Source organism: Venturia canescens, chromosome 5 (assembly GCF_019457755.1).
Source record: "Venturia canescens isolate UGA chromosome 5, ASM1945775v1, whole genome shotgun sequence".
Classification (NCBI taxonomy): Eukaryota; Metazoa; Arthropoda; class Insecta; order Hymenoptera; family Ichneumonidae; genus Venturia; species Venturia canescens.
This window is the reverse complement of record NC_057425.1, coordinates 1845549-1870668: the sequence shown is the minus strand read 5'-3', so window position 1 is coordinate 1870668 and position 25120 is coordinate 1845549. Positions and strand designations below refer to the sequence as shown.

At 37.3% G+C, this 25120-nt stretch overlaps 4 protein-coding genes and 1 long non-coding RNA gene across 11 annotated transcripts; 1 reads left to right on the top strand and 4 right to left on the bottom strand.

Annotated features, from left to right (window-relative positions):
- Positions 1–450: 450 nt before the first annotated feature.
- On the bottom strand, positions 451–2535 carry LOC122411536 (glyoxalase domain-containing protein 4). Its single transcript, XM_043420421.1, has 6 exons — positions 2284–2535; positions 2115–2164; positions 1749–2014; positions 1331–1486; positions 1004–1179; positions 451–773 (listed from the first exon to the last, which is right to left on the bottom strand). The coding sequence occupies exons 1-6, from the start codon at positions 2371–2373 to the stop codon at positions 645–647; spliced, it is 867 nt and encodes a 288-aa protein (XP_043276356.1). The 5' UTR covers positions 2374–2535; the 3' UTR covers positions 451–644.
- A 534-nt stretch (positions 2536–3069) lies between these two features.
- On the bottom strand, positions 3070–5047 carry sicily (NADH dehydrogenase (ubiquinone) complex I, assembly factor 6 homolog sicily). The gene is made up of 5 exons (XM_043420420.1): positions 4673–5047; positions 4270–4515; positions 3904–4126; positions 3366–3761; positions 3070–3304 (listed from the first exon to the last, which is right to left on the bottom strand). Exons 2-5 carry the CDS (start codon positions 4377–4379, stop codon positions 3116–3118), a joined length of 918 nt encoding a protein of 305 aa, XP_043276355.1. The 5' UTR covers positions 4380–4515; positions 4673–5047; the 3' UTR covers positions 3070–3115.
- Positions 5048–5195: 148 nt separating this feature from the next.
- Agpat2 (1-Acylglycerol-3-phosphate O-acyltransferase 2) lies at positions 5196–12557 on the bottom strand. 7 transcript variants are annotated; one of them, XM_043420419.1, is made up of 7 exons: positions 12489–12557; positions 12281–12339; positions 7524–7712; positions 7284–7417; positions 6747–6928; positions 6439–6604; positions 5196–6151 (listed from the first exon to the last, which is right to left on the bottom strand). In XM_043420419.1, exons 3-7 carry the CDS (start codon positions 7709–7711, stop codon positions 5988–5990), a joined length of 834 nt encoding a protein of 277 aa, XP_043276354.1. In that variant the 5' UTR covers position 7712; positions 12281–12339; positions 12489–12557; the 3' UTR covers positions 5196–5987. The 7 variants fall into 7 exon arrangements, with proteins under 7 accessions (XP_043276354.1, XP_043276348.1, XP_043276349.1 ...); XM_043420413.1 differs by lacking the exons at positions 12281–12339; positions 12489–12557 and adding exons at positions 7777–7842; positions 8557–8591; XM_043420414.1 differs by lacking the exons at positions 12281–12339; positions 12489–12557 and adding exons at positions 7777–7842; positions 7963–8472.
- A 1651-nt stretch (positions 12558–14208) lies between these two features.
- On the top strand, positions 14209–19712 carry LOC122411533 (vesicular integral-membrane protein VIP36). The gene is made up of 7 exons (XM_043420411.1): positions 14209–14652; positions 14832–14947; positions 15282–15479; positions 15564–15726; positions 16105–16271; positions 16505–16568; positions 16663–19712. The coding sequence occupies exons 1-7, from the start codon at positions 14532–14534 to the stop codon at positions 16812–16814; spliced, it is 981 nt and encodes a 326-aa protein (XP_043276346.1). The 5' UTR covers positions 14209–14531; the 3' UTR covers positions 16815–19712.
- On the bottom strand, positions 16028–16667 carry LOC122411537 (uncharacterized). Its single transcript, XR_006261169.1, has 2 exons — positions 16415–16667; positions 16028–16337 (listed from the first exon to the last, which is right to left on the bottom strand). It is a non-coding gene; the product is annotated as an uncharacterized lncRNA (long non-coding RNA).
- Positions 19713–25120: the final 5408 nt, after the last annotated feature.

The window sequence follows — 25120 nt, the reverse complement described above, 5'->3', positions numbered from 1 at the left end:
AATTCTCGCACGTTGTTTTTTCAAGCGGAGTTATATTTATACACATCTGGTTAGAAAACTCGAGTGAAGACTTTTGTCTTCAGAATCGTTTCGAGGAATGATTCCTGCAATATCTCGCCTCTGCTTCAAAAAATCATCATTTTTCCATTTGCGTTTCTCAGTTTACGAATTTTTAACAATGTGAATTGAGATAATTATAAATTCTTGGTGTCATTGACAATAAATCGTTATTGAGCTTATAAGAGCCAAGATTATTATTGGGAATTGATGGAAGTACGTCAGTGAATTTACAAAGAATTTCTATGACTCACTTCAATCACTTGTTGATTGAAGTTTTGGGAATTTTTCTTTTTAAATGGTTTCGAAACTGAGCGCAATTCTGTTATAAGGAGAACTTTCATAGATCCATGGATTGCTATGCTAAAATTGAAGATTCATGCAGCTCATGAGTTCGAATTTATAAGCTCACAAATTTTCAGTACTTTATTCACAAGTAAATAATTCTGTACATCTCAAGTATCGAATATAACGTGGGTTAAAACTTTCAAAAAATAATATAACAAACCATCACCTTTACTGTATTCACGTAGAAAATTGTTCGTCCCACGAAAATTTACAGGCAAATCGACGAAGCGTTCTTCGATCTATTCTTGCTCGATTGTCTTCGTTGCTTCCTTGGCGATGAACCTATCGAGGATCGCTTCACTTGGATAATCAGGCACGGACAATTGGCGAAAACCTTCTTCGTCGACAAAACAGATTTCATGGCCATCCTGAAAAACAGTCGATTCAATCATTCGAAACGAATCAATAGAAGCAATTCTAAATGATCGATTTTGATGGCTTTAATTTTTGAGTATTCTACTGAAATATGGGGAATCTTTTTTGAAAATTCAGATCAACCAAGTAAGAGCTTTTCTGATACCATAAATTGAGAGGGAATCTCGACAATTTTATAGCTGTCGAGATGGAAACTTTGGTAAAAAAGAAGTTGCAATTTTACCGGATCAGCAAGGATGATCACACGAACTGAGGCTTTTCCAGGAGTCTCGAGAGTTATTAAATCTGTCAAAATAGTATTGCCTGTCTCTTCGATTTTCTTTTTTATATCCGGTTGCTCGGCATGTGGAACTGCAAAGGCTATTCTGCCATAGGCTTTGGCACGTTCAACTTTCATTCCTGGAAGAACAAAAACAAAATGGTTTTCTACATTATCCAAATTCTCATAGAAAATGAATTAAAAATAGAATTTTTTTTGGTTATCAAATTTTGAGATAAAAAAAACAATTCGAATTTCAATCACTTGTTGTATAAAGAGCATGCGTCGTACCGATGTCTTCCAATTTCAATTTTGCTTGTTGATCGCCGTATCCCAAGAGAACACTCGACTCATTCTGCTCATAGATTTTCATTTGCAAAACATCCTTCCAGTAGGCTATACTTTTTGCGAGATTGGAGCTTGCTAGAGTCACATGTTGAACAGGATCTGCAAATTGTCAGAAAATATAATATATGTATAGACTGATGGCAATTGCGATTATCGATTTTTTCATTTTCAACGATAGCTACAAAATCAATGGGTGATTCGAACGGGGTTGAAAATTGGAAAATCCAAATTTTGTGAGAAAAATTGTCATTCGTGAAATGCTCTCATTCTCTGAAAAAAAAAATTTTCTCAGAAGCGCTAATGTTCCCCGATGATATTCGAGACTGGAATTTCAATGCAGTTTCTAAAATTTCCTGTTCACCTTGCTCCGAAGGCTGAGGTTCATTTATAATGTAATACTTGTAGCCTCCAGGGGCTTTGAGAACGGTTAATCCATTTTCTTCGGCCAAGGGCCAGTCATTTTTGCGAGCTCTTTCTATGACCTCCTTGGATTTGATGGTAATACCGCGAAAATCATTGCCGAGCTCGTACTGAGATATTCCATAATTATAGGTCAATTCGATCACAAAATGAGAGTCTTCTGGTCCGTAACCGATCATCGTTTTGCTCCATCGATTAGCATAGGGCCTAGAATTTTGTATAAAAATCAAACAGTCATTTGCGGAATTTGATAGCTAATGATTTGTTTGTTTATTGAAAATTGTTGTTTATTTCAATAAAAACCAACCCATTGCAGGCTGCATCACATCCATCCGCAAATTCCTCGTGTCGCAATACCTGTAATTAATAAATCCGAGTGATTCTAGAAAACCGTTTACTTTTCAAGGCCACATAACGGTTCGCTATACCCAAGTAACGAGATTCAACAAGTGTCAAATCGGTTTCTGTCAACTTACCTTCATACCAAGGATTTCACGATAGAATTTAGCTGTCAATTTTCTGTCAGGTATTTTGAATACAAAATGTAATGCCCGTCCGGTCACCATTTTTCGATGATATTGAATATTTCTAGGTCACGTCTTAATCACTTTGGAACTCGAGATAAAAAATCTTCGACGCGGAAGTGTGACAATCACGGTTGATTGTCAGGTGTAAAATATCTTCAGAGTCTTTTATACCGGCTTATTCGGAGAAATATGAAACCACGTTGACGATTCGAATAGTGGGGGATTTCAAAGTTACGAGTGTCGTCACTACACGTCGCTGCCTCTCTGTTATCGAGCGCAGATAATTCTCCATTTATCAGGGGATGTTACGTCAATTTTCTCGTTATCTCGACATATCAATTATCTTCGAAAAATGTGAATCTGTTTTTTAGCGATCTTCCTTATGCCTTATGCTGGCGCACCGTACAGATGTACCCGAAACATTTGAAAATACTCTTTGTCAATTGTTTTAAATTAAAATGCAATTAGTAGTAGAAAGTAATAGTAAGAGAAATGTGACGTAATTATGAAGTGATTGTCAATAAATCTTGCAAATCGATTACTGTGTTGACTGGAGGCACTTGTGGTTTCGTATGAATTTATCATTTATGTGAAACTCAGAATTTCGTTAATGGATTTCAACATTCAAAATTTACAGACGAAAAACAAAGAGTTTTAACAATATTATTCAGTGTTTGAAAAAAGTTGGGAGCAGTGGTTTTTTGATTGTTTTCAGTTACTAAAGTAGATAAAAAATTCCTTAAAAAATCAACTGTTTATTTACAAATTTAATATAATTTAATTACTTATATTTCCTGACAAGATTTTTCCAATATAGCTGCAAGGGTAAAAGATTGTTTTTTCTGTGTAATCGTGGAGAAAATATTTCAAAGTCAGCGAGCCTCAGTTTTTCAAGATAGTCTTCAATTATTATGGCGGGTAGAAAAATTGAGGCACATTCTTTTTGCGTAGCACCCTTTAGAGATTGTGCCTGTAAAAATAAAATGAAACGTTCAAAAATGGATAAAGTACACACATGATTGTTGGCTTACCTTATCGAGGTGGAGTTTTGCTCTGGAGGAGACTTCAAATATCACGTCGGTCAAAGCTTTGCTCGATTTACCACGAAACAAAGATTCCATTGATATGTCATGATTCATCAAAATGTCTTGTGGTAAAATGCAATTTCGTTTTTGGGCGTGATAAGGCACTGAACGTATAAGTGTTACAATCCCATGAGATTTTCCTAAATGACTCGCAGCATGATCTGCATCTACATTTACTGTGCTGTTTGCTTCAAGAAGCAAATAATAAATGGAAGAAAAAGCGTTTTCTGCATATTTTTCTAATGATTCCAAATCAGCAAAGGTCGTGACGCCGGATCTTTCAGAACGAGAGCTTATGAGGCGTTTGAAATAGCGTTTTGAAAGTTTATGCCTTTTCAATAACTGAAACATTTAAAAAAGTTTTTCTGTCACTCTTTGCCAATTGCCGATCCATAGTTTTTTATTTTCAACATTGAATTTATTCAGAACAGAAACTCCTTTGAAATTCTTCAATTAGTATATAGTTAGCAATGAGTTTTCATACCCTGTGCAGTTCCAATGGAACAGGACTCCTCGGCGGTAGACCACTGTAGATGTTGTCCAGAGAATCTTCCCAAAATTTATATCTCATTTTACCTATAAGATTGTCGGTAACTTGATCTTCGATCTGAGCAATTTCTACATTAAATGCACGAATGGCAAAGGCTGCCGATCGTATATTATGAGGCAATAGTAATGAACATAAGTAAGACTCATGATCTCTTTTTCTGAAAAAAAAAGTGAACAATGATGAAAACATATTCAAGCTTCGAAACTTGATTCAGAATTTTTTAAATGAAAAATGCCGTGCTTCAACCCATGGAAATCGAAATTGGAATGAGATATTGAATTTTTTTTATCGGTGTTTTACCTAACTAAATCTAAACAATATTCGGCTGGAGTTTGTCGCCCTTTCGTACTCAAAGATCTCGAACATTTGATAGTTTTTGTATTCCAAATAAGCGATGCACACTTGTTCATGACCAGTCAAGATTATTTCCCGATCGTTTTATACTTATAGGTTATGTGACATTATTATTGTCGGTAATTGTCGCGGTTGCAGCAGACGACACTCGACGCTCGTGGCCCTTCCAATTCAAATCTATAGTGACGTTTACTTAGAAGGAAAAATACAAAATAAGAAGTTAATTCTATAAAAATCATAATTCATTGAATCAATATTGAATACAAACTGGACATCGATAATTCATAACTTTTTCGAACTAATGAGTAGTGTTCGCATTCTTTACAATAAACAAACTCAACAGTGTTACCTTGTAAATTTGTTTGAATGATTTGAGGAAAACATATTTTTCAAGAATATTCAATGTCCAATCCTAAAACAACGATGCACAGTCCCGTTCACATTGATTTAATCTAGCCTTGTGTTGTTGCAGAAATTGCATTGTCGCAATTGGAAACTTCTCAAGATTGTCCTGAGTCAGTATAATAAATTAAACGAGATTAACCTGCTTATATTCCCGCATGTACCGGTATAACCAAACAACACCATCATTGGGGGCATTCACTGTGCGAAACTAATTCGTTCATTGTATCACAAATCACAAACACAAAAAAGGGACAAAGAGAGATATAACGGCAAATTTCCTGTCCAAGCAATGACATAACAAATATTCCCTCCCTCAGCTGTAGCAGTATTTGCACGAGAAGTGCGTCAATTGGGTTATGCGAAACATCCAAGTGACGTATGTTTGTATTTACTCTTTATTTTTCGATAAAAATGGCAGTTGAAGAATTTTTGGATAGAAAAAAATATAGTGATTCTTCTACAATTGGTCAAATTTTGTCTTACATTTTTATTCGAATTTTCGTTTCATTTTTCATGAACATGACATGATTTTTTTCAAAATAAAAATTAATAAGAATATTAACACTTGTAACGAATAAATACTAAAATTTCATTATGAGTATGGTTTTCGTTCAACGGCGGTAGAAAATTTTTATAAAAATATCCTTAGACATAACGTGAGGAAATGTGAACGTATACTATTAATGGCTATTAATGGTGACGTCTATTCGGTGGAAAAAAGACCCAATTTTAAGACTTTTTTTTACAAACCCGAACATCAATAATTAACTCGTGCCTCTGCTACCATTGATGAGTCAATTATTGATATTCGAGTATTAAAAATTCAGGGAATCTTGTTCATATACTGTATTGTGACACAATCAATAAAATAGATTTGTATTATCTGTAGCGTATAAAAAAATTGTCAACATTTTTTTCACCGAATTTACGTTACCCCGCCCTTAAAGGACCGTTCAGGAAAATCTATAATTTGTTGCCCTTTTTGAAATATATTTTTCTCGAGTCACTGTCGCGACTTTTATTATATATAAATATAGATAAAAACAATATTCTGTTTGAGCACCTATGAAATTTTAGCAAATCTTCACAGTCGGTCGTTCCTCAAATGTACAGCACAAATTTCGATCCTCCATGTGTATAATTTCATGCTTATTCCTATTTTTACTCAATTTAAACTATTTGATAAATATTACGTTTTATTAATAGCGATGTGACACGAGCGTCAAGAATTTTTCGTTCTTTTTCTTTCCTCAACATCTTCACGAGCTTAAGGATTTAACTTTTTCATCGACAAGAATCTCCCTCGAAGTTTCTTGAAACGTCGAGTTCATCACCTCCCAAGTTTTATCCATCAGAGTTGGAATGTCTTCTTTTGTCAGTCCTTTCGTCGGGATCGGAGGCAAAATCGTTATGTAACTCGTGCCTGAAAACATGATTTTCATTTGTAATTGTCAGAATTTTCATGGCAAGGTGAAAGTTTGCAGTTGAAATTTGTTTGTTTATTTTAATGAAATACAATAAAAGACGTTTTTAGTGGAACTTTGTGAATTTTTCCACATTTAATTTGAATATTCCGTAACAGTTCGATGGTTGAAGTTGAATTTAGAATTAAAAAAATAAGTTTAGAGTTCGATAACTTAGTAAAATCTTTCAATAGAGGCTGAGGCAAAATGAAGTTTGGAAAGGTGGCAAAACATTTCGAAAACTTGCCTGGTTCGAATTTCTTTTTCTCATCATTAAGAAAATAATATTTGGAAACAACGACTGGCTGAATCGGCGTTTGTGCTCTGACAGCAACGTGGAAAGCACCTTTTTTGAAGGGCATCAACGACGTTCCATTATATCGTTTGCCTTCTGGGAAGAGCAGCAATTTTGCCTGGAAATATAAAAATGAATGCATCGTTATAATTAGAAGGTAATCCTGCGAGCTGCGATTGCTTTTGAGTTATTTTCGACACGAGTGATAAAAATGCCAAAATAAATAATAATCGAGAACAAAAGGTCCGAAAAGTGCGTACCTTCCTACGATTGATCGTGTCAGCAGTCGAGTTTATTGTTTCCTGTGCTTCGGTTACGTTACTCCTGTCGATGAATATCGTGCCCCAAAGCCAGCAAGCCAAACCGAACGTACCGAAGTAGAGAACTAGCCTCTTGGAAACGACTGTACAACGTTCGAGTACTGGCCAAAGTTCGGCTAGAACTGAAATTACGTTTTTCATCTCCATTTTAAAACAACATTTCTGTCAAAACGATTTTCCCAACGGAATAGTTGCTTCTACGAAATCGTGTTTTAAGATGATGGATCAGTCGGTAATCACAACCGTGAGTACGAGAGAGATAGCTGCAAATTTTGAAAAGGAAATTTTTCCACATCGTCCGTCTGATCGAAAAAATAAAAATGTCATCGGATTTTTGCGATCGTGCTGCGTACGATGACATTTTTATTATTTTAATCGGACGAACGATGTCAAAGAGTTTCAATTTCAAAAATTCGAGGTGTGATTACCGACTGATCCATCATCTTAAGTGGTAAAAAAATTGGTGGTCAATTTTACCACACAAGTCGATGGCGCTCTGATGGTTTATCAGTACGACAGCTCCTGTGTCCTTGACGACATTTTCCTGCCCACGAACCTTGAAGTTGACACCGAGAAGTTTCGCTATTTGTCTGGCGCCCCATGCTGGTATTCTGGAAAATTCTTTCGAGTTTCAACCACATTTTTCATTCACACTTTTATACACAAAACTTTTTATTTCGATGGGAATCGAGGATAAACGAGACGAAGAGAACTCACAGTGCGTTCCTCCAATCCCTTGGCCTGCGGAGCATCAGCGGTATGCTCCACGTTGCGGCTATGGCCGACAGGACAATAAACACGAGGAATTTGGCTCGGTACCTCGCTCCTTCGCTGACAGCACAAATCGCAACCAATAATACGAAGAGGGCGACACCGATGCTACTGCAAGATACGCCACCCAGCATTCTGAAAAAATTATTCAATTTTTATCAATCGTTATTCGCGACATGAAATTTCGTTTTGGCCTCACCGCCAATTTTCTGCCCAACAATAAATCTCGAAATTCATTCCAGTGGAATTGATGAGTCGAAGAACGCTGGAATAACAATTCCAGAGTGGTCAGAAAACTCACGAAAAGTCAGGATCGAAGATCATTGGGTTCAGCTAAATTACCAGTGTATTTTTATAAACTTCCAATGACAAATAAATCAATTACCGAATCATCGACTCGTCTTGACGACAACTAACGTATCCTCGCTAATTAATCTATTTCAAGAACAAAATTGCTGTTATTATGCATTGTGAAATAGAAGCTCTCATGATTATCGCCGCAAGAACACGTGACGCGGAGTGAGAAATAATATTTCATAAGCCAGCGACTGAGGCTCGAGAGGGATGTTACTCGACATTTCCATTCCGGAATGGTTCGAGGTCACTGTTTATTTTTTTGCGCCTTCGACAAAGACTCTCGAGGGAGGGTCTGTTTCAATTTGAGAAACACACGAATTCTGTATTTCCAGAAAAAAGTCATATCCCAGGGTCGAGGGCGTTTATTTTTTGGTAAATTGAGTGGAACGGCAATAATTGTAAGCACCGATTCAGGCAACTATTTTTCTTCGATGTCAAAAAGTTATTAAGTTTGAATTCACATAAAATGACTCGATATCCGTGACTTTTCGAGATGTTTCGCATTGAAAATAACGTCGCTTGGTCAATGAAGAAAATGTCAATAAAAACTGTGTCAGAAAATGTTTATTAATTACAGAAAAATTAAAAACAAAAATCCGCTGTTCGATCGGACGATAATTACACGAAAGTTGAATTTTTCATCGAGGAAATTGAAAACGGAGGCACCGCATCGAACGCAATCGCACATACGAACCGCGTGCACCGAGCGTGCCTGGCTTTTTGAACTTTTCTCGATCGTGTCGCCAGCGAAGACGTGGGAAAGTGGTGCAAAGTTCACATCTCGATAAATCGTCGTAATCTCATTATTCTCATACGGATAAAATATATTCCGTCGATGGATCCGAAGATACGAAACGATTTCACGCCGGTCTTAAATCTCGTATTTTCAAACTGTTGGAGCAATCTCAAATGAGTTTGATTGCTGCGATCTCTTTGTCACAAAAATAGCACCAGATCGATCGATGCGTCGTTCACGACAATTTTGCCAAAAGATTTCTCCTCGGATAATAAATGCTCGATCTGAATGCGGGAGCGGAAATTCAGGAACAGCGTAAACACGCATTATCACTTATAAAGCCATCGGTGTTTCGAAGTCGTTTCCTCAACTGGAACATTTCGAACATCGATATTGAAAAAAATTGTTCATCTGCAATTATTATCGAGCGAGCTGTTGAGTATCCGGAAATAGATTTCCGAAAAAATACAAAGATGCGCGTGAGAGAACACTTTTTGTCAAAATTAATGAATCTTGAGAGAAAATAAGCTTGGGAGCTTTTCCTGGGCCATCGATGGTCCCTCGTTTCCCGATCATATCACGAATAGTGTTAAAAAAATTACGAAATCAACTGTAAATAATTTCAACAGAGCAATGAAGAAAAAATTTCACGAATCATGAAAAAATGTTATTTTTAAAAAATATAAATCTGTCATTATTTTGTAAAGTAAAGAAAGAACAGAAAACGAAACGTGAGAAATGAAACACCGAAAAATCGCCCTTGAAAACATTTTGGAAACACCAATGCCCCATTTTATTTTAACAACCACACGAATTGAAAAGATTTTCCATTTCAGTTACGTCCAGCACTAAAATTTATTATATCGATCGGAGGACGAGTATTTTATTAGCAATTCCCAATTTTAACATTACGAAATTGTCATAAGAAGCGTTCAAATCCAAAAAAAATCACCTCAAAGGTAAATAAATGATGGCAGAGACTTTTATAATAAAATCGATGCTTCTCAGACCTTCAGGATCTCCTGGCAACATTCGACGTCGATTTTGAATCGGTACAAATTATGTTTAAATACGCGTTAAAAGTACTTGTCCGACCCATCGCTTCTCATTCAAATTCCTCATTCAAATAAAAATCAGGGCTCTTCTAGAACTGATGGATCAAAAGTATGCAAGCAGAGGAGGGAATTGAGAAAATGATCTTGAAAGAACTTGAGAATTTCTTTCTTCAGTTTGGCCATTTTAATACAATAAATATTTATTTTTCAATTTTTCCAATGATTGTACTCGTTCATTAAATAATTGTTACCCCTAAAAAGTCTCGTTGCAAGGTTAATTTCATACATCGGTGAATGAAATATAAAAAGTTTTGAATAATCCAAGTGCAAATTTGCACCAGTGTCGCTGCGGGTTTAATTGCGTAAATTAAAAAAAATTATTGTGCATCGATAAAAAAGTACACTTCGAACGATAAAAGTGTTCAAGCTTCCCAATTGATCCCCAGTTTATATTGCAATAACGGCAATTTTTTACTTCTCATTTCTTTCATCGAATGGTTTACAGAATTTACGTAACCATCGGATATCTCCGATTCAACTGGATGGACTATGCCCCAGGATTCACAGTCGGCTCGAGTCGCCGCATTCGCGATCGGATTATTTGAGATAAACAAAGATATTGGCCGGTGAGTTTTACCGAGAACTTGCGTGCTTTGCGTTCAGTAAGATTTGAGAAAATCGAGGGTTTTCAGGAATTCGAAAAATACGATGCCCCGTGTCCGAGAATTGAGATTGGATTGAAAATGGCGTGCGACTCTTCCTGCTCGTCCGCATGTACACAAAGTGACGTAACCTTTTCTCCGCATCCTCCCAAATCGGCGCTCGAACTTTCGCACTCGCGTGTGCATATTTATCTACGTGGAGAGGCATGTGTATACGCGAGCACTTAAGGAGACAGTCAACGGTCACTTGTCACCAGAGCGAATCAAGATTTCATCCAATGATAACGACCTCAACCGACCATGAAAGGTGCCCGAGAAATATAATTCAATATAAATAAGTTACGGACGCATTGACCTCTACGAGAGAACGCGCGAGTAAAATTAGGCTTCCTGCTATCCTTGATTTCAGTTAGATCATAAAAATTGGCGTAATGGAGAAATTTTTAACGGGCTTGAAAAAGGACAAAAGTAGCCTACCATTTCGATGCGTTTGTCACATCATTTATCTCGAAAGCAAAAAATAACTTTTTTCTCAGGAAAACCGATTCGAATGAATTCTTTATTTTTCAAAGAAAAATATGAAAATATTTCCGCCGCACTAATGCGATAAGTCGGCTATTGTTAGACCAACAATTTTTTGTCGAGTGACACGAAATGAGGGAAGTTGAAAAATTAACGATCATATCGTTGACGTATTGGGAAAATTTCATGTCGGGAATCAAGCAAGGTCGACGTTAATCATTGCAAAATTTAAAAAAACCGACGGACACTTATTTTCAAAATTTTCATACGTTTTTTCTTATTGTACTTTGAATATTCCATTTATAATAATTGCACTCTATTTTTACAATCCACTTTAAAAATTTCACTGCATTTTTAATAAGCCCTTGAATTCGGAATCCACTTGGAGGAGATTGTAGAATCGATATGATTTATTACGTGTGGCGAAAATCTTTTCACGAAATCGTAGTGCAACGATCGATTCGATCGGATTCGGTTTTATCAAGAATTTTCGTTTTTTTTTCACTTTTATATTATAACAATTCCCAGTCTCTGATTCTTATCGACGTAACGTTATTTCAACATGTCTGAGAGAAAAAAGAGACAGAGATTCTTCGGCTCGATCGAAACTCATTACGTGTAATTTGGTGCACGTCGGGTTACGTGTGTCATTTGAACGGTGACGTCATGTTTCGAATCAAATTCCATTTTTTATGGTCAACACGACGCGCGTCGCAAAATTTGAGGGAAAAAATTGCTTTTTTATTTCAAGAATCTTCAAAATTCTCTGCATAATTGGTTATTCGAATCGTTGAAATTACCGACGATTCGCTCAAAATAATGAATGACGTTTCCGAGAATTTTCGAGATACACGCTATTTGCAGTCATGCCCAAAAAGTCATGCGCGCGATGAATTTTCTCGTCGCGGTTTCAAAATCTTGATTGAACAGGCCCATTTTCGGCGCAACAAATTTCGTTCAAAAGCCGTCAACCTTGGCTGAACCAACTTATAAGATGATTTCTCAAAATTGCCAAAACAGTCATCGAGAGAAGAAGCGACTTTTATCGACTTATTTTGAACCTGACTGTACGGATGGTGTTTGTTTAAGATTCTGTTTTTCTAGTGAGTCACAAAAATGTTTTGAACTGCTTCTAACGAAATAACAGAAGCGTTACGATTTCGCGATAAGCTTGAAAAAACTTTCGATTTTTTATTGTTTTTATAATTATCACATCAACTCTCCACGGAAAAAAGTCGAAGCATATTTGTTTTCCTCCTCAAGACGCAACGGCGTCATGTTTTTTTCATAATCTACACTGCCAACTAAATTTATAATAAAAGTGTCATAAAGTTTGACACGAAACCGCAGCAGCATGTTGATAATACTCACTTGATAAAACTTCGTCCTAATGACAATATTAAAACAACACGAGAATATCGCAGCAGGTCCTAGAACGAAACAAAGCACTGTCAAACACAACGGTCACTGAAACACTGAGCACTAAGATCGAACGATGACACACGTGCTCACACTCGTCACAGATCGTCTATAGTGAAGTGATTATTATTTTGAGGATAGCACGTCGTTGTTTACGTACCCGTTGCTACAGTTTGTACCAGAAGCGCGTCCCAAACGCGACTGGCTCGAAGTTACGATATTCTATCGGTTCGAGAAGCTCATTTTTACGGACGCACTGATATATTCACACACAAAACCACATCTCTGTTATTTATTTCGACACGATCTTCAAGAGATTTATGGTTGTTACGCTCCATCCTATATTCCAGCAATACGACGTAAGATTTATTGAAATAAATTGGAATGTTGAAACGGGATTTCCGAAGTTTTCGTGAATTGAAGTAGTGAAAAATTAGATAAAAAAAAAGTTCGCGATGAATCTTGACGTACTACAAAAATAAGAACACTGTCCGGCATATATAGAAAGTTATGTCAAAAATTAGTCAAGACAACTATCACCGTTTTCGAGAAAACTGGCGACAAAGGAATATACCCCCACCCACTGAGTGAAACGCATGTCTTTTTGGCCCTGCGGGAAGTCGGGAGTTGATAAAAAACGAACACTTTTTCTTCAACGAAATATAGGTTAGAATTTTCGGGAAGACGCAAAATCTGAACAAAGATTCGCAGATCGCTTATTTCACGTAAGTATGGAGCGTATTTTTTTTAAGCGTCATAACACGACGAAGTGTTAGAGGTTCGGAGGATTATAATATTCGTGCGTTAGCTCAAATTATGAACGGATTCCACGAACGAACGTGTGGTCGTACGATCAATAGAAAATCGTTTCGAAGTTTGGACCTCCTAAAGCGAGGGAACAACGTTAAGAGTAAGGGACAGCCCTATAGAATGGCCGAAAATGAGCCACGTGGAAAAGGGCTCTTCATTTTCAACGTTGCACCATTTTGACTATCTGTAAAGGATTGAAGCATTTTTTAAAGGCATCGCAAGACGCTCAATTCATCGTTGATCGTTATAGGAACGAACTTCTTGATAATTTGGATTGTGCGCCAAATTTCGCAGCATATTTGTTCGTTTCGATTTTTCTCTAATACGAAAAATTAATACAGAAACGTGATTTTTCGTTAGATTCCAAAATACTTGTATGCTTTATTTAATTTAGTCAAAGTTTAATTTGCTTTTCGAGAACTCAAAAAATTTCGCCCCTCTGCAAAGAACGCATCACATATGAACGTTCGAAATGACACACATGTTGACTCTAATATACATTGAAAATCATGCATATTATGAACGATATAGAAGCGAATGAAAATCCCTTGTAAATAACAGTTTGAAATACAATTGTTTAGATTTACGGGACATTCAACTTTCCTGTTTATTCCGATCACTCTTTATCTTTGAATTCCTTTTGTTGACTCATGTTTCAACTTTTTTTTTCTCCAACACTCAATAATTCTCGATATCACGAGACAGAATAATCGTATTTGAAACGTGATCTCTTATACGAAAACTTAAATGAAATATTTCAAGATTATCGATGATTCAATCCACACCTGTTTTGTGTCGTAGAATTACGAAACTTTTTGAAAATGCATTTCACGATAAAAAGCTATAAGATAAGATTACGATAAGATCCTCCATGCAGGTGGAATAATGTTGAACACTATAAAAATTGTTTAAACAGTGAGAAATTTTGCAATTGCGCGAACGCGATCCACATCTTCGGTAAGTTGACAGGTAGCGACAACGTTTGAATAACGGCGAACAGGGCGAACTATATCGCAGGTAATACGAAAAAATGCAGCATTGAACGAACTTTGACCGACTGAGCACGAGTGTCATCGCGCGCGGTTATTATACAGTTCCATTGTCCGAAATCACGCAGTGTTGCGCACGTATTTCTTCATGATTGGTAAATTCACAGCGTCACACATCACACACACGCACGTTGAACGGGAGTGTACAACTGGCGTTTACCCACTCGAAACTTTGTTCATATTTTTTTTACATGTTTAATATATTTGTGGACTTGGATTAATGCGTAGATAAGAATCTCTAAATTGTGTGAGGCCATTCGCGGAGTGAACACGGCGGTTAACCAAAATCGAATATTATAAAGTAAAAAATACTAAAAATTTTTTCAAATTTTTATGCGAACGAAATGGGTTTCTTGCACTTTTCTTATATCCTGACAATCGGCATCCTTCTTGCCGTTGATGCTGCGGAATGGAATACCAAAGATTATATGAAAAGAGAACATTCGTTGATACGACCCTATCAAGGTAAAATTAATGTTTTAATTTACAATATGTTTTAAAGTTTCATTTCAAGTATACGTTCCGCAAAACGTGTCAATCTTTTCCTTTAAGGTTATAAATCGTAAATATTTTTTTCTATATTTTCTTTTGGGTCTGCACATGTCATTTAACCAAAGAAAAAACTACTTTATTTTTGTTCTCAGGATTAGGAGTTACCATTCCCTACTGGGATTTTTTGGGAAATACGGTAGTTACAAATAATTTTGTGAGGTTGACCCCTGATGAACAAAGTAAACAAGGTGCTATATGGAATTCTGTCGTAAGTACATTTATTATCGATATATTTAGAAATGATCAACTTTTACTTGAAAGGCTATTTTCACACTGTATGAATTCAGATTAAAAGCATCTTCAGTGTATGCTATGAAAAAAAAAATTTTTTCTATATAGTTTCATATTTGATGAGTCATTCTGCTCTCAAGATCTCTATTTTACAATAGAAATTTACTTTACCAGAAGAATGTTCACGTTCAACGTATTTGCTTTTACGTTATCTCTACCTTCAGAAATTCGTATTGATAATTAATAATGCCAGAGATTCTTTTCGATCAACTGAATTCACGTGAAAAGAAAATTTTTTTCCTCACTTCCAGCCATGCAAAGTGAGAAATTGGGAGTTACAAGTTCACTTCAAAGTCCATGGAAAAGGAAAAGATTTGTATGGCGATGGACTTGCTATTTGGTACGCTAAAAATAGAATGCACCAAGGCCCTGTATTTGGAAACGAAGATCGTTTCCATGGACTTGCCGTTATATTGGACACTTACAGTAATCATAATGGTGCTCATAATGTAAGCCTGATTCAAAATATGAGCTTTTTGTTGACTTATCCAAAAAAATTCCTGCAATTTGTTGATAACTTTTCCTTTCAACAGCATCAGCATCCGTATATATCAGCCATGGTCAACAATGGCACGCTGCATTATGACCATGATCGTGATGGTACTCACACCCAGCTGGCAGGCTGCGATGCCAAATTCCGAAATCTCGACCATGACACTCACATTGCCATCAGATACGAAGCCGATACGCTGACGGGTAAAAATATTCAATTTTACCAAAAATTATTTGTCATCATTTTTGTTCTTTCCTCCACTTTACCAACTATTTCTACTCTTTTTATTTAATGTTTGAAATTACCCAATATATTTCTGATCATTTGGTTTTTCAAAGGTGAGCCTGTCTAAGTCGTGACGATCCAAACCTAATGAAATAAAAAAATGGAATAGCTCTTGAACAAAAAAGAGAATGAATTTCGATCATCTTTAATGATGAATTTTTTATGAAAAATTTCCCCAATCCGTTTTCTTAAGAGCTCTATTAAACCGTAAAAAAGCGATAAAGGCCAAAAATATTTTATTTACACAACTTATCATAGTATCCTGCCACATAAATATTCATTTTTTCTCCTTACAGTCTCAACGGATATCGCCAATAAAGAAGCGTGGCAAGAGTGCTTCCAGGTAAAAGGTATTAAACTGCCGACCGAATATTACTTCGGAGTTTCAGCGACTACGGGTGATTTGTCCGATAATCATGACGTGATATCAATTCGTCTGTTTGAGTTGGATTTGGCAGACGATGTGAGTATTTCATTTTACCGATTTTTCAATAATCCTGAATAATTAGCTGATGAATATTAGCTGAAACTGAATAATTAGCTATGAATCAAGGTAAAATAGAAACGATAAAGAAACCATCAAAAATACATTGCGAGGGTAATTACGAGGCGATTAAGGTGTTGTTTGAAGCTATTAGCTTCGGAGTTGAAAGTTCTGTATATTTTAAAGTTCACTCGACGAATTTTATTCCACAGGCGAAAACGGATGAAGATCGTTCCAAGATAATGCCGTCAGCTGAATTCTTCGAATCGCCCAGAGGTAAAATAAGCAAACACGGCCTTGATCGTTGTCCATTGTAATGGTGAAGAAAAATCTGACTAACTCTAATCCACGATTTGATTTGTCGTTGCAGAGCGCGTGGAAGATCCGAAACCGTCGTCGGCCAGCGGCATCAAAGTGTTCTTCATTATGCTCGTCGTGGCGCTGGGTCTCATAGCCTGTATCGTAGTTGGAATAATGTTTTACCAAAAACACCAAGAGAAAAGTAGAAAGCGTTTCTACTGAAAAGTTCGGAGGAGCTGAAAAACTGCCTGCAACGTACGTTCATGGAAATTGATTATGAAAAAAGAAACACAGGAGAATTGCAAAGATTATTGAGCACGCGAGTAGTGCGACGTTCGCTCTTATTTTCAACACCAATTTTTGTCCTGCAATTGAACGCGAAGGAACAATCCAAACTCGAACATTTCGGCGAATTATTTTGCTGGCTTATTCGTTTACCGTCGATCCGAATCGTTATAAGGATTTAATAACATCGGTCGTTCAAAATCGTCGAAATAACAGTCCACGCGAAATCTCAGCAGCACGAGCATCCACCGATCAACGTTTTCTGAAAAAACAAAATCGTATAGAAAGTCGCGAGCGATCCATTTTTGGAATGTCAGAAAAACACTCTTATACATTTCCCGAATTCGAATTATAAAAAAATAAGTGTTGAGATGCGAGCTGAAAATTTGAATGGATAATCGAAATTAACAGTTTTTGACCTAATAGTAAATATCTCAATTTTTCCCTGTACGACCGACGGTATTTTTTTTTCTTCGGCGAAGTGAAATCCGATGTTGAAACACTTGAGGTTACATTATAAAACCTGGTTTGGGGAACAAGACGTTGACGGCTTTACATTTCCTTCAATTCTGTGTATGTGTGTGAGAGTGCTCGGGTGTGAAAAATTAGTCAGTTTATTTATGTGATCGGTATGAAAAATTGGCGAACTGATAATGTTCTGAATTGTACTGGCTCATTTTTGGAGTTTTGGTATTTAGGCTTAAACCCTCGATTAGAATTTTTTTTTTAATTTGCTATTCCATTCCCACTATTTTGCTTTTCCGAGAGCTTTGGGGTTCAAACATTTCCTTGCTGTCCATTAAGTCTGTGAGACTCGAGAGACCAACATTATCAAAATTCTGCAAAATCGGCTCTTTTGTCGAAACAAAAGCACCGTCACATTCAACCCTTTGCAGACCGATGTTTTACACCAAAATCATGTTTGCGTAGTTCTCAATAATTCAGCAAAGTTTTCTATTAGCGTAATTTTAACGGAATTGAATGTACCCTATTTTGCTCTTTTCTGTACGATAACGAAGAGATTCTCTGTTGGTAAAACTCTTCGTATCTGAAAAATCAATTTTCCATTGAAGTCCAAGTTACTTGATCCAAAAGCTGTGAAAGTTTATAGTCTAAATGAGACCAGCTTCTCAAACTCAGTGATGAAAACAGAGTGACGTCGAATGCGCAGTGACAATAATCGTGTCAGCGGAACAATTACCGAATGATCATTATTTATTCTCGTCAATTTTTTTTTTTTTATATATTTAAGCAGACAAAATCGTTGAGTTATGAGCAAACAGCACAGCAGGTCGCTGCAAAGCCGCTCGGACACAACAACTGACTGATTCCTATTACATCAGTCATGGCTTTGAATACTAAAAAGTTACGTGCCAAAATACCGGTTGCGAAGTAAGATTTTAAAACAGAACATACAAAATGGAAACGACTGCGTGCTTGGAGTGAATTCGTTTTAACAATTACTATGATTCGACATATTAGTCATTAAGTTAACAAATACTTGGACCGGTTATACAAGAAAAGTGGACTATACACTTAATAAAGAAGGTCGATGAATGAGTCGTTGGAAGAATCGAGCTCAAGCGTTACTTCAGCATAACCGTCCAATTCATTTTTAAGTCCCTAAAGGATTCAACCATTTTTGACGATTTTGTAAACGATTTGCAGCAACAATAATGCCGAGAAATTGAAAAATTTTTAATTCTTTGGAAATTTCTTCTTTTTCCTTCCAATACTTTTACGTTCGTTGTCCTAAAATTATTTTTTTTTTTAAGTTATTTCTGTGTAAGTTTTTTGAATCATTGTTATTCGAAGTTGATACTTTTCCAAGCTTTTGACAAGCCTCGAGGAGCTTTAACTATTTCCATTTACGATGCGTAAAAACACGTATTTTGGAGGATCACTCATCAAATTAGTAATAGCTCTTGAAGGAATTTCAGATCAAATTACCCGGTAAGCTTCGAGCAAGATTTCCCAATCTCTTTAAGAGACTAAGCAACTAAGAAAAACGTTTGATCGCAAGCGTCCTAAGAGATGATTGAACGTATGACAATTGATAATGGAAATGTTTAAATGTGTGTTACGGTGACTGGAATTGTACATATAAGACAAGTTCGCAAAAATCCAAACCTTATTGTATCACATTTTGATGTCCATAATCGGTGAAGTTGTGAAGCTTCAAGGGCCTCGTCATCGATTACATATATAAATACACATAAATTTTATATTTGTACATAAAATCAATGGCCCTTTAACTATTCTCGCATGAATTCATGCGTTTTGTCAAAGTAGAACGAATCTGCGAAGAGTTTTATATGAAAAAGGAGGAAAGAAATGTGTGAAAATGACCAGAAAACGTTATGTAAAATAGCAAATTTTCATATTTGCATGACTCGAATTTGCAGCAAGGTTCGAAATGTTTGAGGACACGTTACGTCACAGCTTTAATCTTTTGTGGATTCAATAATTTTCCTATACTTTATGACAATGATTCTTAGCCTCTATTTTTCAATGGGATAATTCTCATTCGCAGTAAAAAATACAAGTTCTTGGTTAAAGTCGAAATATAGGTCTATCAAGTGTTTTGGATCCGATTGTGAAGGCCGATGATAAAATTGTCAAATATTGTGTACATCTGCCTAATGGAGTGTTGAAATTGACAGTGCGTTTGATGTCTCATCGCTGAATGCATGTCCTAAGAGTACTGTATTCTAATAATTTATATATGTATTCTATATACAAATACATATGCATATATATTGACTACCATCAAAAAAATGCAAATGGTAGTATCGAAAATGTTTCTAAATGCAAATAAAGACTTGTTGAAACGAACTTTATATTTTCCATTTGATAGGTTAGACATATTTGACTAAGAATATTCAAGAAAACGATTTCATCGGTACGTAAAACGTAATATTCTTTCATTATATCTGATTTGTAATTATTAATATTTATTTTGATGACACATTGCAAGAAGGAATTGCGGCAGACAATTTTTGCAAAAGACAACGATGGGAAATAACGATTTTAATTATTTCTGACGTCGAGTGATCGACGTTATCGCCGTCGCGTTTCGCTTGATAGAACAGCCGATAAAAGCGACGTTCTACGCAGTGTCGCAGAGCATCAAATTCAGACTCTCCGCGTAAGATGTCACTGTCATGTTACGAAAATTGTGAGGGGGTCAGATGATTTCTGCATTACAACTATTTTCACGTAAGCAGATCAAGACACTTCTGAAATGGTTTGGGGCCAATCACCAATTTTGATTGATATGATTAAATCGTCGCCGAGATACGAAAGATGTCAGTAAAGTAGAAGAGAAAACATTCGAAAAATTTCACGAATTGCTTACTTTTGGTTCGGGTTTTAACGTTGAGCGAATAAAAGCTTAATTTTCGCATTATTCCGTTATTTTTTCCTCACCGAAGCAACCAGAGATCATCCAATCGTACACGCACCGGGAAAATTTTGTGTCCAAAGGATGATCGCGGGGTCAAGAAATGATTCTGAAGAAAAGGAGCATGAATTACGTTTTCCTCCGTACATTTATGTATGGATCACGAAATGTTCTAATCAGGATGAGTAATAAAAAACGATTGTACGATTCTCCAATTTCGTGATTGCGGTTAAATCAGTTTCATCGTACAGAATTCTCAGGTTTTTATTATTCATCTACAGAGTGTTCTCGGTTGAATATTTAATGATATAAATTTCGTTTTTTAACCGTATTTTATTTCGAATAGCAAAGTCTTGACAGCGAGCGTAAAAAGTTTTGATTCTACGAGATCGGTCTCACGCTCACGAATACTTAAAAAACTACTCGATTCTCACACTAATTGCGATATTCGATTCCAAACGATATATTTTCGTGCGTGGATTTGTATGGGGCGAGCGAAAGAATAAGTGCGAACGGGGGCGGGGAAAAACGATCGAATGAACGATCTTGTAGGGTGCGAATAAAGGTGGCGCCTGGCAGCAAACTTTAATTAAAATAGTCACTAGCCTGCTGCGTCGACTGCAGAAATTGTCATTTCTCAGCGGTCATCACAACATTGAATTATCTTCAATTTTTGCTCAAAAAGTTGAATGAGACTGGAAATCAGTTAAAACAGAGTGAGCGCCTAATAAGTTCAGCTCCTAAAAAAAAGCACCATAACCTCATTCTTTGTTAATTCCGAATTTATCATTTTTCCGGTGATTAATCCGATTGCTATAAAATTCTGAGCGATTCGACCGAGTTTTTCTTCAAACTGGTAACTCAGCAAAATGAATTGCTATTGAATCATAACAATCTTTTTTTCGTTTTATAATGGTAACGATACAGTGTGAAAAGAAAGTTTTGCCCCTCCGCATAGAGCGCCCTCTACACAAATATAGACATACACTATTGGTTTCGGTAATATATAATTCCGTAGAGGATTCCGGAGAGGTTATCGAGGGTTCGATGTACATAGATATACTCACAGATGTATTAATCTCGAAGTTAGGCCCGCGTAGTGGCAGCGACCCCTTACAACGACGCTCGTTTATCTCGAGTCGCTTCGCCTCGATGCGCCTCTCTTGTATTTTCTCATAATAATTTATACATGCGATCGAAGCGAATAAATTCACCGTAATATCAACGGAGACGAGTGAGATCTCTCAGCGTGTGGGTGTCACGAGAACTTACGACTGACGTTCGATTCTCCAACTTCATCGGGCGTATCGCCCAATTTATCTACTTTTTCTCAACGTATCGTTTGGAACAAAACGCCAACTTATATTTTCAGTGTTTATACTTGAAACATCGCTAATCGCTTCAGTCTCAATTTAACATGAAAATGCACCATCAAACTGATTCGAGATCAATAAACTCTGAGTGAATTGTTTCCGAGACAAATTTCAAGTGTTTTTTCGAACGAGCAAAACATTTCCTGTTGCGAGATTCCAAAAGTGCGTCACTTAACCTCAAAATTCATTGACGATTGATCCTTTTGTTTCGTCCCATCGTTGTCATCGATGAAGGCAAAAAAATCGGAGGAGAGTTCATCACTTGATAATACCACGTGTGAGGCGTCCATATACTCGTTCAACGCATCTGCCCGATTCTCATCATTCTAGTTTTTCGCGTTTCTTTATTTGCTACGTTCTGCTGCTCGTGGCGCGCAAATAGTCTCTGTCAGGGGGCGCTCGTCGTCGTGACGGTATACCGTCTGCAAACGCAAGACAGAAGCGAAGAGAGTGGAGAAAATAAAAAAAGTTGTTAGACAGTACGTACGAAACGAAATGAAACGACGGTGCAGAGATTCATTAGCTATATTCCAGGTTTGCATGGCGGAACGCCCCTGTTCGTGCGACTCGAGCTTTTTTCCCCCACTCCTCCTCCTCTCTCTCTCTCTCTCTCTCTCTCTCTCTCTCTCTCTCTCTCTGTACATATATTTACGCGTATTTACGTACAGTGTAAATCCCCTTTTACCAGCTTCGATTCAGCCACTTGACTCCCCCTATACTTTCCCTCGAGCTCCACTTTCTTATTTTCTTTGTTCCCTGCACGTGTTCGTGAAAATTCTGTCAGGTTAAAAAATAAATAATTGTTTTTCGCGAAATTCAACAGATTCTGGTGCCGCTTTCATCGCGGACGTCGAAAGCAGTTTTCAATCGCGGAAAAGGCACATTTCCATGACGTTTTTAACCATTGCGATCACATACTTAACCACGATTTCACTGTTTCTATCCACAAGATTCTTACATACCAGCAAACGTTTAGAGAGCAATGCTACTGCACAAAATTTCTCCCTCTCTCTCTCTCTTCTGGAAAGGGGCGAGAAGTTCCGAGAGCTGCGACTTGTATTTTTTGTTGTTGTTTTGAGGACAATTTCAATGACAGGCGAGCTTCGCCTACGGTTCGTGAACGTAAATTATACAAACGATCTCGTTTTCACCGTTGGTGTGGCTTTTTTCAGCTGTTGGCTGGAGGTTTCTCCAGATTCAGACCGAAAAAGTTTTTCGCGAATGAGATCGACAAAAAACTTATCGAGTGCAGTGTGTATGCGATGAACTTTTTATTTTTCGATCCATGGGGGAACTTATTAGCGTTTTACACAGTTCGAACGTCACGAGTCACAACGACAAAACATCGAGCATCATTTTCGTTACTTCTGTGAAACGTTTGCCAAATTGTTCCCCGGTTACGGACGACTGAAATCGTTGAATTCGAAGTATTTTCGCGAGGGAAACTCGAGTTTGCTGTCATAACAGAGGTTAGTGCTTCTAAGGCTCCCGGAAGAGAAATTTTTTGCAGCAACCTTGAATTTATTGCAAAACAACCCGACGAGTGCCTCCATTTTTTCGTTATTCGTGGTTACGTCGACGGGAAAACTGCGAAGGCAGTTACGATTTCGAAGAGATCGAAATAACGTTTTTCTAACCTCAAAATCCCAACCCCAAAGTCGTACACTTTGAGTCGTGGATCGTCGAAAGGTTTTTTTTCTCCATAAATTTTCATTTTACATATCTTTAAGCGCGTACTCGATCCTCCGACCGGTCCATGTTCCACGTATCGGTCGAGTTTTATTCACTCTCCTTGCCGGAGGGTGTTTCTCCCACGAATTTTTTTTATCGTTCTAGCAAAGTTGCCTTATTTTTCGTTTTTTTCCTTCACCGCGGCCACATCAGCGACCGAAATATGTGTAAGAACGGGGTGTCGGAAAAGTTGACACGAACTTCCCGGAGAACCCCGTCGCCCTCGTCATCGTCGTCGAGTTCTCCCGTCTCGTTCACTCTTTCAGAGCCAAGATGAGATCCCATGTACTGTGTAATAGAGTAACTTAGGGGCGGAGTTGAACGGGCAGGCGCGAGGTTATATTCAAATTTCAAAGGACCCGAAAATCCGACGCCGCACGGTCCTCATTATGTTTTGTATGTGTTCGTACGTGTGTCGGTGGTGTCTGTACGTTTCTTCGGATGTGTGGGCGTTTTTTCATCGATTTAAAACTCGGTAAGCAGTTTTTATTTCTTTTATTATTATTTCATTGTACTTTTTTTTTATTATTATTATTTTTTTTTAAACACATTCAAAGAAGCAAGTAAATGTTTTTATTTGACGCAGTTTTGGCGCTTTTTTTCAGAGATAAAAAATTATGAAAAAATTGCAGGAATAAACTTTTTTCAAGAAAATTCGACTCAACTGAAATATCGAAAGAGCAGAATTTTGAAGTGTGCAACTTTGTGTCGAATGACCGCACGAAGAATCGAAAAAAAGCATTTCGAAGCTCGAACATTCGAGTTTCAAGATCTTTTGACAATGATTTCGTTTGTACGATAAGGCGCAATTTGTTTTCTCGAATTCTTTGCTGCGGGCAAAGCTTCACGATTTTTTATGCCGATGAGACTTTTTTCTCTATCAAATAATCGATCCTCGAGTTTCGCCGAGGTTCGATAAAAAATTGTCGAAAGGTCGGGTCGTTCGAATAAATTCCAGAAGAATTTCGAGTCAGCCGTTTGGAAATTAAGTCGATTATAAATAAATGGGAAGGGGAGAGAAGTCGAAAGTTACATCCACGCGTCTCGCGGCTCGAATGAAAGGGATTCTCTTCTAAAAAAAGTGCAGAAAAAAAGTAAAAATTAAACGGGGCATGAGATCCAATTTCCGGGGGTTGCGAAGAGACGAACGCGAGCGTCTTGACGCTCGCTTCGCGGTTCAACGATCGTCGCAATGATGAACACACAGCGGTGTCGTGTGCCGACGTTTGTAGTCTTTGACATTGAGAAATCTCCCTAAACTCCAGTCATTCTTCTCAATTACAACGTTTGTTGAAACTTTATGTTAAAACTAAGATAAATAAGCGAAAGCGAGCCGCCTCTCGTGCACGTTCTCGTACGAAGGTTACTCTTCGAGGCTGGATTAATAATTTCGAGCCTCGATCGAACAGTTTTTCATTTATTCCAATAATGTCGACGGAGAAACGTCAAAAACGCTTATAAATCTTGGGCATTTTTGTTTCAGTCTTTCTCAACACGTTAAATCGAATGAAGCTCCAGGTCGAAACATTTCGATGCAAAATCACTGTCTCGATCCTCGAACGAGCGATCGAGATCGACGAGGCTGAGTTCCAGCAGCTTTGCCGCCCCTCCAGCTCTTCCCAGTCGTTTTTCACGTGGCCAATCCCAATCTGTCACAACGTTTCGGCGGAGAGGATCCCCCGGCCACGAGCTTCCGTTCTCCGATCGCTTGCCTTCCGCACCGGGCTGACCAGCGA

Bases quoted from the DNA above. Each gene is read 5' to 3' on its own strand.
- LOC122411536 (XM_043420421.1), bottom strand. From the start codon at position 2,373: ATGGTGACCGGACGGGCATTACATTTTGTATTCAAAATACCTGACAGA. The intron at 1,487-1,748 runs GTGAACAGGAAA...GACAATTTGCAG, and splicing joins ACCTCAGCCTTCGGAGCAAG to ATCCTGTTCAACATGTGACT. The intron at 774-1,003 runs GTAAAATTGCAA...ACTGTTTTTCAG, and splicing joins TGATCATCCTTGCTGATCCG to GATGGCCATGAAATCTGTTT.
- sicily (XM_043420420.1), bottom strand. From the start codon at position 4,379: ATGAACAAGTGTGCATCGCTTATTTGGAATACAAAAACTATCAAATGT. The intron at 4,127-4,269 runs GTAAAACACCGA...TTTTTTTTTCAG, and splicing joins TATTGTTTAGATTTAGTTAG to AAAAAGAGATCATGAGTCTT. The intron at 3,762-3,903 runs GTATGAAAACTC...TAAATGTTTCAG, and splicing joins TTCCATTGGAACTGCACAGG to TTATTGAAAAGGCATAAACT.
- Agpat2 (XM_043420412.1), bottom strand. From the start codon at position 8,622: ATGTGCGATTGCGTTCGATGCGGTGCCTCCGTTTTCAATTTCCTCGAT. The intron at 7,418-7,523 runs GTGAGTTCTCTT...AGAATTTTCCAG, and splicing joins AGGGATTGGAGGAACGCACT to AATACCAGCATGGGGCGCCA. The intron at 6,929-7,283 runs GTAAAATTGACC...ACGTAATTTCAG, and splicing joins GAGCGCCATCGACTTGTGTG to TTCTAGCCGAACTTTGGCCA.
- LOC122411533 (XM_043420411.1), top strand. From the start codon at position 14,532: ATGGGTTTCTTGCACTTTTCTTATATCCTGACAATCGGCATCCTTCTT. The intron at 15,480-15,563 runs GTAAGCCTGATT...TCCTTTCAACAG, and splicing joins ATCATAATGGTGCTCATAAT to CATCAGCATCCGTATATATC. The intron at 15,727-16,104 runs GTAAAAATATTC...TTCTCCTTACAG, and splicing joins CGAAGCCGATACGCTGACGG to TCTCAACGGATATCGCCAAT.